Here is a 10,050-nt window from a genome sequence, read left to right on the forward strand (position 1 = left end):
CAAGACTGGGGTAACCAGTGTTCGAGAAAGTGGTCTTTATTTCTTTTATGTCGCGATCAAGATTTGTGGAGATGCTTTTGGCTCTGTGTAGGCCTCCTGTAATACAATTCCTCTTCCAACTCTTCCACTTATTTCAAGTATATTTTCACAAATCAAACGTCTTTTCAGTCTCAATACCAAAAACCTTCAGTCTCGTCATTTGCGAAGGAGAATGCTCTTGTGAATGCTCTGACTTCAAAGAATTGTTTGAGTTTGTGAGAGAAAAACTTGATCCCAGTCCTTTAGTTGTCGATGCGGGCGACCTGTTCAAGGAGATGATGAAGGCGGCTTACTGTGAGGGGGTTGGGATCCAGTACGAAGATCACATGACCTCTTGGAAGGCCGGCGAGGTTCTTAAGGCTTGGGAATGTGGAATGGGCGTGGCCTGGATGCATAGAGCCATTCACAGCAGCGGCTTTATAAAGCCACGTGACAAAAATGAGAACTCATCCAATGACCTGAAAGTGACGTATCCTGATGATGTCATAGAAGCTATTGAGAACAGCCGTCCATTCTACGAAAAGTTGTATTCTGCTAGAGTAAGATTGGTTTGACTGTGTAACTACCTACTCTTATAACCTTCTGCGCCAGTTTAGTCCCTAGGCGTTTTCTCTTGTTTCGGTGACCGCGCACAGCCTGGGCCGGGGAATGGGAGCGAGAAAAACGTTCTGGGCGTCGTTCTGGGCTGTGCTGTTCGGTGACGTCACCGCTCAAGTTAGAGCCCAGATTCCCGTAAGCCAAGGCTGTCAAAGGGACTAGTCTGCCTACTGCGCAAGTTCAAGTAGCTATTCGACGATGTCACTTTTTCCCAGTTCTGAAAATTTAGTCTTCAAGTGACTGTAATAACAGGGTAACCAATAGACAGGAGCACTAGCTCAACGAAGAATGTAAACATATTGGAATGTTTTCCAAGTTTACTTACAGATAATGTTTTTCTTTTCACCTACTTTGATTTAATTTGGTGTTTTATTAACTTCTAGACAACAACAGGATTTGGCTGCCCTAAACCCTATCTTAGTTGAGTAAACAAACATTAACCCCTATCATAAGAGTAAGCTATCTTGAATCAGACGAATTCTCTACGTAAGAAAATTACGTCGATCTGCTGTCCAAAAATCCTTTGACATGGACTCGGGTCATAGTTGGACTTTGTCGAAATTTAACTGTCGTAAACTTGTTGTTGTTGTAGTTGGTATATCAAGCGGCATAATAGACATAATATGGAAATATTTTCAGTTCTGAGATTCCTTGAAATGAAAAATGAACCAACTATTTGCGAGCAGGGGTAAGTAGTCCCCCCTCCCCTCCCCCTTCCCTTGCACGCCGCGGGATTTTATAATTACGATACATGTACAATTCTAAAATGTATAAGTTAGTCCAGGAATTTAACCGCTCTCTCAGCAGTAAAAATATCTGTGAATGTAGAGCAAATTAACGCAAAATTTGCCTGAGGATACTGCCTTTCTTCCTCACTAAGTTCTTGTCTGGGTTCAGCTTGTCCAAAAGTTTGTGGAATATCGCTTCTATGTTCAGATTAAACTTGGCCGAGGTGGCGAGCCATTGGCACCTCCACTTTCCTTCCAGGTGAACGCACGCACTGATTTTAAGACCGTACGCGTTGTTAAAGGTGGGCTCCGACAAGTTTGGAATGTCCGATTTGTTGGACACAACGATGACCGGAATTTTCCGGTTTCTGTCAGCGCAGCAGTTCTCGATTTCCTCCATGTATCTATCCAGCTTGATAAACGACTCTGGTTTGTCAAGAGAATACACCACAATTGCTGCATCAGCTTTTTGGATCGCAATTCTTCTCATGGCAGGAAATTCGTACGTTCCTGATGTGTCGATGATGTGGAGCTCGTAAGCTTTGTTTCTGTGAGTAATAGGCTTCACATAGAATTCCTCCACGGTGGGAACATGCTCGTGATTGTACGCTTCGCCGACAAGATGTCGCACAATCGAACTTTTACCCACTCCAGAATCTCCGAAAATGGCTAGAGTGTACCTCTTGAAATAAACGGGCTGGTCAGATGTCCCCGTTTCCTCTAAGTGGTCTAGTTGCATTCTGGCAAAGTTGAAAATGAAGCGATTTCTGCGATTTCCGCGCAGCAAAGCTTCATGAAAATCGATCTCAAGCTTAGTTACGTTATCCAACTGATTGTCGACAACGTAGCTTGAATAAATATTTAAAGTCAATTCACTGAAATATTATACGTGCAAGCGAGAACCGTTGACAACTTAACTGTTGCTTGTTGAGACATGAAAAAGATCAGGATCGATTGTAAGGTCGCATGCTTGATGAAGCAGTAAAACTGTCGCTGAACTCTGCTGACCACTAAATGTCCCTATCACTTAAACTCAAGATTCGGAAGGTTTAAATCAGGGAATTTTTTTTTTTGTTTAAGCTAAGAAGATACGTGCTTTTTCTCTCTCTTTTCTCAGACTATATTTCCTTAAAACACACCAAAACCTCGCCCTAAATTACTAAGCCGACAGTAATTTTCCGCATTCATCAAGACAAATCGGCTTAAAGCGAGAACATTTGACTCCCCAACGAGCCGTTTACAAAAATAAACTGCTATGCCAAGTTGTTTTGCTATAATTCAGTTTATCTTGTGGGAGCCTTCTGCTGAGAGTTCTCAACATCCAAAGAAATCTAATTTAAGTTCCATTAGAGTTGAATTGGAGTAGAGATGAGTGATAGGGTAATTATTTAATTAATTAACTGAAGCAGAGCATCTGAAGACTCTTGAAATTATTGCTATAGTATAACAAACGTAACCGAATAGATTATCAGATATATCATTATACATATTATTAATAGACAGAGATTCGTTGCTGGCGGGACTCATCACGCGATGACATTATGCGAGCGCCTTGCACCCCAGGCCCATTCATTCACAATCGAGACTCTGCGGGCCTATGTCCGGGTCTTTCTACCAACGCACAAAAAGACTCAGCGTCAACTAAGCTGAACAGATTGTGACTATCGCTTCTAGCATCTACTGCTATTTTCCTCTGTGTTATGAAAAGATCTGAGTGATACTCGCGGGCAACCTAACCTCAGTTTGAAAGGGCGTGACAAGTCAGCGCGCCAACTGATGAGTCATGATAAATCACACGTAAATAAGTAGCATTTTTGCGGAAAGGAATATCAAATATAATGGGTGAGTTTATTACATTAAATAACATGTAAATGTTATTTGATAGGAAAACCAGTCAGAGCGAAAAACAGTTCTCAGGAGCGGATTTGGAAGCCTTAACGTTTGGTCACAAATGCCTCGATCCAGACTGTTGAAGGCAACAGGCAACATCTCCATCGAATCTCCACGAACTTGCATTTTTCGTCGGGGTGGGGGCGGTGTTGGAGGGAGGTGGTGCTGGGAGTGGGGGGGGGGGGGGGGTGCGCTCTCTCGCCACAATTTCCACGACTCCCTCTTTCTTAATTTTCTGGATCCGCTCCTGGTTCCTGCAACAGTTTTGGATTCGCCACCAACGTCGGTGTGAATGTTAACTGAACTGAAGCTGCCACATGGAAGGCGGATCCTGAAAATTAAAGGACAATCCAATTTTTTTCAAGTATGTCTTTCTCAATCCGTCTATTCCTTCCTAAGTCATAACCATCCTTGCTAATTTTCGTTTTTTTTACTTCGTTGGTGTTTTCCACCATAGGAAACATTTTGTACGTGAAGAATGATTAAAAGAATTTTAGAATTTCAGTTTTTTTCCAAGACTGATGAAATCCTTACTTATCATCGTTTGGCATAAAGACCGCGCTCTCGTACAAACTGCAGGTGATAAATGTCGTTATCTGTTTAAATCCTGTCTTGGCCATCTGTAATGGTGAACAATCCTTGCGTATTTCCTTTGGGCTTCACTTGAACTTCAAGCTCTTATTCAAAGACCATTTTGTATGCAATTTACCTACTAACTCTAACTGTTTCTTCGGCTGTGGTAACGCAAAACAACAGGCTAAAAAATCGACTGCATTCGCAGCCAACAAATTACCGTAAAAAGTCTTGACCTACAGCCTTGTGAACTACGCGAAACATTCTAAACCTGATTTTTCTCGCACGATTGATCAAAGCGATAACCGCCAGTTGTTAAATTTTCAAAATACTTTCTACACATTCCGCCCATTTGTTAACTGGTAAATCTCCAATGCGTCTTATTGAAAGTTTGATCTTTAAGATACGGGATTTATTTTGGGCTCTATCCTTAATTGGTCTTAATTTTGCCATGTAGAAAAATAAGCACCTCTGCTAGGCAACGAACACTGACTTCACACCGCTTTGTCTCCGGCCTGCGTAGCTTGTGTAAAGGGGTTAAGGGGTAAAGGGGAGGGGGAGGGTGAAGAATAAAAGGAAAAGAAGGAGGCGACCCCCGCTCCCCCCCCCCCTCTTTCCCTTCCCCTTTTACGCCTGCAAAGCAGGCTACTTTGTCTCTTGTCTAGTTTATATTGCCAGGGAGCTTTTCGCGCCAGATTCAAAACAGAGTTGGCGCGAGTTTCGAGTGAAATATTTCGTCTAGGTAACATGTAAACAGATGCAGAGAGGAAATATATGGCAGGGACCGCGCAGCAAGTTTTTGAGTGGGGGGGCTAAAGACTAATGCGTGAGCGAATTTTTTTTTTTTTTTGGGGGGGGGGGGTGTGTCGCAGGCTTCAAAATTTTGATTTGATTACATCTAAAATGACGGGAATTGCATTCATATGAAGCAAACTGAATTTTAATTTCCAAATGTTCAGTGCTACCTTGAAATTCACTAGATTGAAATATTGTTGACTGCTGTATTATTGATAGCAAGCTTTAATTAATATAAATAACCCAGAAATCCAACGATTTTGCCTGAGCTGCCGTGAACTCAACGCTGTATAAAAAATGAAACAAAACAGTGACAGAAGTATTAAATTAGACAGTGACTGATATTTACTGTACATCGGGCCCCAGTTGTTCAAATTGTGGATAACGCTACGTCCACATGTACCGGATATAGCGTTAGGATAGCGAGGTAGGTTTTGTTTTGTTATCCACCCTTTGAACAACTGGGACCAGATACCAACATTTCGCTTTCTGTTACGGTTTATTACAGTGTCTGTTGCTAATTCATCTGAGCGTTCACTTTGCCAGTATCTTTTGTGCCTTACGAATAACCGTTTTGTGCAGTTCTTTTTGCATCTTCATGTCTATTATTAGTATTTTTGTTTTATTTATTTATTTATTTATTTTATTTTTTTGCACAAAAAGTGGGGGGGCTTAAGCCCCCCTAGCCCCTCCCTCTGCGCGGTCCCTGTATGGAGATGAAATGAACTCGTTCTGGAATGAAAGTCATTCCGGCCTCATGTAAACAGCACTTTAGTTTCGCTGTCGCCTTACATGACGAAGAGCGTCCATTTTTTATATATTCGTAAAGTTTGATAAAGGGATGCGAGATCACGCATTACAGAAACTATATATATATAAAGGCCAAGTAAAAAAAATAATGTTTCTCCCTCCCCGCCCGCTTCTCGTTTTTCATTATTTGTTATTGGAAAAATTGGAACGAACAAACACCAACAGGCGTTACTTTCACTTTGTACCAAAACCAAAGAAGAAAATCGCGAGAGCCTTCAGGCAGGCTTAAAACGAAGCATTTATTAAATACTGAATCCTACTGTTAATGCACACGCACTACCTATACCTATTGAGAAATATCGTATGCCGCATCACGTTGTTCAGGCCCGGGGAGGAGGAGGGGGAGGGGGTGCGATGGGTGCGTCCGCAACCCCCCCCCCCCACGAGCCTTGGAAGTCCGCTTATTGTGATAAAAATATCAAAGTAAATAAAGAAAGGGAAATGGTATTTCTGTGCGTCAACTATTTACATTCATTATGGTCCTTTGGGTTGAAGGTCCACCATTTGCAGATTCGTGTGGTATATTTTGGACCAAACTGTGTGATTCCTAGGTTAATTTCAATGATACATTCTACCTAATGTCCTTCACTTTAACCTGCCTTTTTTCCTAACAAACTGTCTTCAAAACGCACGAAATGCTGTCTAACCTTTTTTTAACATTTGCTGGGGGAGGATACCCCGACAATTCCCTACATTCTCGCGCCTGCGGCGCTCGGGATTTAGTGCCGGAGGCGCTCATGCGCGCCCCTCCATCCATAATCCTGGCTGCGGGCCTGTTGTTGTTTAAAACATGTATCAAAATAAACCAAATTTGTGTTTCATAAATAGCTATAAATATCTGATGCTTCATTTATTAGTATTTGAGCGGAGAACTACACAGAATTCCGGTTATAAGCCCTGGGCTTATACAACTTCGTTTGGGGTTTTCGGTGGGCGTATAAGCGGAGGGGCTTATATCCGGGAGGGCTTATAAGCGGAATGAAAAAAACGTTTCGAAACGAACCACGGGAGTGTTTATGGAAATACGTTTTTTTAGTTAAAAACGCATAATAAAGCAACATTTGGCCCTATTTGGTACTGTCGTCCGGTAGAGGGGGGCTTATATCCGGGGGGGCTTATAATCGGATGTTTTTTTTGTTTCCAGGATGATGGGCCTATAACCGGGGGGGGGGCTTATAAGCGAGGGGGGGCTTATAGCCGGAATTTTACGGTATTTTGCAAAGAAAGAATTCAGTTGATACTATTTTCTCTTGATTGGAAATAATAAAAAAGTCGTAATTAGCCAAAAAAATGGAATTATTCAATTGGAATTGTTATCTCTTGAATGGAAATAACAAAAAAGTGCCCGCCAACACTCATTTTTTTTTTAGAATCCAGACGAGAAACATTGATTTTTGTACTTGGCCTAAAACGATTATTTTACATTTTTGAGTTTATGATGTCTTCACGAAAATATCGAAAATAACCCTTCATCTCAAGGCCTCTCAAACTAAAATTCTCAACATTTGCTGCCACAACGCGTGCCAGTTGAGCTCGATCTCAGCTGTTTCGTGAAGCCCTAGCCTATTTTACGTTTGCTTAATTGCTTCATGTAAAAAAAAACAACACATTTTTTTGCCTTACTATTTTGGGGCAGTTTCGCCACAAGGCAAAACCACCGTTCTTGAGAAATTTAAAAGTCAATAAACCAACGAATAACCAAAATTATTATTCACGTTTACTCTAAGAACAAATCGTTGTAATCATTGTGGGATCGGAATTCAGTGACTTTTAAAACCTAAACACTGACACCCGGCTACCATAAAATGAAAAAAAGAATTTCAAGTTGAACTTTTTCACTTTTGCATCTATTTCTGACATACAAAATGAGAGTTTAATTGTATGCTTAAAGCGTCGAACCTCTAACAAAAAATAAGTTGATTTTCGCTCTATACGCAGTCGTGCAAGAGACCATCATGTAATTTGCATATAAACTGCACTGTTTTTTGTGTTTAAGGCGGACGGCCAGGCTCCCTTGCGGGCGGTGCAATGCCTGCCGACCAAAATGCCTCATCCTCCCCCGAAGAGGAGGGGCCACCTAAACTGAGGGACAACCATGTCGCCAACTTCGCCGGGGGATCGAACCCCGCCTCCTACAAAAATTAAACACTCAACCAGACTAAACACGAACAGGACATCAAACGGAAACAGACAGGAAAGCCAGAACTTCCAATCAAGGGGACCGCTAAACATGGAAACAACGAGGCACATGGCAAAACAAACATACAGGACCACAACACTACAAATGCAGTACACCAACTAAGGAGACCGCAGCACACAGCGGGGAAAACAGGCAGACAGCCGGAAAGCAGTACAACGGCAGGAAACTCAATGTCTTAAAGCAGAACGGGGCTTCTGAGGACGACCAGGGAACTTTTGCGGAACAACATCAGAAGACAAAGGAGGACCAACAGAAGCAGCAGGGCCAGGGAAAGGAGTCTTACAGGGAAAGTCAAGGAGACGACATCTATAGTCGACTTCACGATTGTTCTCAAAAACTTCAAAGTTGATTTCTTTCGCAAGACGCTCAAGAGGGGCGTTGATATCAGCAGCAGGGATGGGAACAGGATCAACAGCAGGACAGGCAGAGGCTTCAGCAATAGGACTGGCAGAGGACTCAACGGCAGGAACAACAGGAAAACTAGCAGGAGGAAGTAGACGAGTCTCAGGAAGCGGATCACGACCAGGGGGAAACTCACTTATTGCAGGACGACAACCTTTCATCACAGGGTCAGAGTAGAAACATTCACGTTACATCTCATGCGTAGCAGTGTCTTCCAGCACACAGCGGCGGGTAAGACGATCCAGATCAATGAAGGAGAAGGAGTTATCCGACTCACGGAGAACAACAGCATGAGGGCGGAAGGCGCGGTGAAAATCATCAATGGAATCCTCACTCACAGAAGAAGGCATCGGAGGAGGCGGCTCAGACGACACATCAGCAGGAGAACCAGTACCAAGGTCAAGGGTAGACGTTGGGACAGGTTCCGCAGGCTCGACAGAATCAGCAGCAGACTCGGATAATTCGCCAGGCTCAAGATCAGCGGCGGATTCAGACTCAGGGCGTTGACGTTTGGGAGCACGTTCACGCTCATCAGGCAGAGGATCAGGGGGGACAGAAGTGTCCATCTCATCAGAAGGGGCATCATCAGCACGACGAGTACAGTCACGGGCGAAATGACCAGGCTGAAGGCACTTGCGGCACTTGTCACGAATCGGACAATTGGCAGCACGATGACCAGACTTGCCACAAATGTGACAGGGGCTGATCCCGGTACCAGACACGGCACGGATAGCGGAGGACACGCAGCTTAGACGGGATATCATCACGAAGACACATCTTCAAAATACGGGAACCGGTGAGGATGTCAGACGAGCCATAAACGCACGACCGGATATCAAGGACTTCACCAAAGACAGAGAAACAGTCAGAAACAACAGCGTCTGGGACTTCAACAGGACAATGATGCAGATAACCGAAGCGGACGGAAGGCTCAGCTTCGATGAGGCGAACTTCAACACCATCTATGCAGAGACCAGCGCTATACACGTTATCACGAGCCCGAACAGACTCAAACGTCACGCGGACGAAGAACACAGGGACAAACTGGATGGCTACGATCTTGTCATCATCATCGACGGCAGCCACGATCTTCTTGGCGAAATCTTCCTTCTCGCCGGTACGTAACTCTTCAGGAACAGACAAGACAAGCGTCTTAGGACCCTCAACCTTTTCGCCAAAAGGCATGACGAAAGATTCAAACAAAAAGCGCGGGGACACCAACTGGCTGGGTGACCCACGCCAACAAGCTAGCACACAAACTATAAAAATATAAAATTCAAAGATTCGACCAGGCTAGCTCACTAAAGTATTTGTCCAGGTTTAATTACCTTCTTTTTATTTAATTTGAGATGAAAACTGTGTAACCATTTCTTGGGATAAAAGCCCTTCGTTATGAAAATTGAAAAATGTGAATACATCCCACATTGATGGAAAAATTAATTGCATGAAATAAGATATCGCAGTTTCAACAAAGTAGCTTTGCGCAGTGGCATTACCGTAGCCAGTGAGGTTCATCCGAGGCGCAGTTATTGCTGATTGAAAACTTTTCCCAATACTAAGGATGGGCCGATACAGGTTTTTCAAAACGATACGATATCGATACGATATTTGCCTTTTTTCTCGATATTGATCTCGATATCGATATTATGACGTCATTTCCGTCCCGATGTCATTGGTTTGTCACGTGACCATACAAAGGACAGACCTGGCATTATAAATTTTAGCCAAGAATGTTGATTTTGGTCTTTTTGTTTCACAGTTGCATCAGCAATGTGTGGACATCAAGTCAAGGCAAGAAAAATTCAAATATTGACAAAAACATCAATATTTCTTTGAGCAAAATTGCATTTTTTAACCTCAGGTGCTGACCAGAAGACCGCAGGCTCAGGTCACGTGTGCAGTATCGAAAACGTATCGAAAGTGCGATATTTTTCGAAAGTATCGATACTTTTCAAAATTGTCAAAATATCGGTGTATCGAATATTTGGTATCGAGTATCGGCCCATCCTTAGCTTA

At 43.0% G+C, this 10,050-nt stretch overlaps 1 protein-coding gene and 1 pseudogene across 1 annotated transcript; one reads left to right on the plus strand and one right to left on the minus strand.

Annotated features, from left to right (window-relative positions):
• Positions 1-986: 986 nt before the first annotated feature.
• On the minus strand, positions 987-2,185 carry LOC144641058 (GTP-binding protein Di-Ras2-like). Its single transcript, XM_078500113.1, has one exon. The coding sequence runs from the start codon at positions 2,101-2,103 to the stop codon at positions 1,471-1,473; it is 633 nt and encodes a 210-aa protein (XP_078356239.1). The 5' UTR covers positions 2,104-2,185; the 3' UTR covers positions 987-1,470.
• A 7,324-nt stretch (positions 2,186-9,509) lies between these two features.
• Positions 9,510-9,633, plus strand: LOC144641059 (U4 spliceosomal RNA; annotated as a pseudogene).
• The last annotated feature ends 417 nt before the right edge of the window (positions 9,634-10,050 follow it).

Source organism: Oculina patagonica, unplaced genomic scaffold, assembly GCF_052425735.1.
Source record: "Oculina patagonica isolate OP01 unplaced genomic scaffold, crgOcupat unplaced647, whole genome shotgun sequence".
In the NCBI taxonomy this organism is placed as follows: Eukaryota; Metazoa; Cnidaria; class Anthozoa; order Scleractinia; family Oculinidae; genus Oculina; species Oculina patagonica.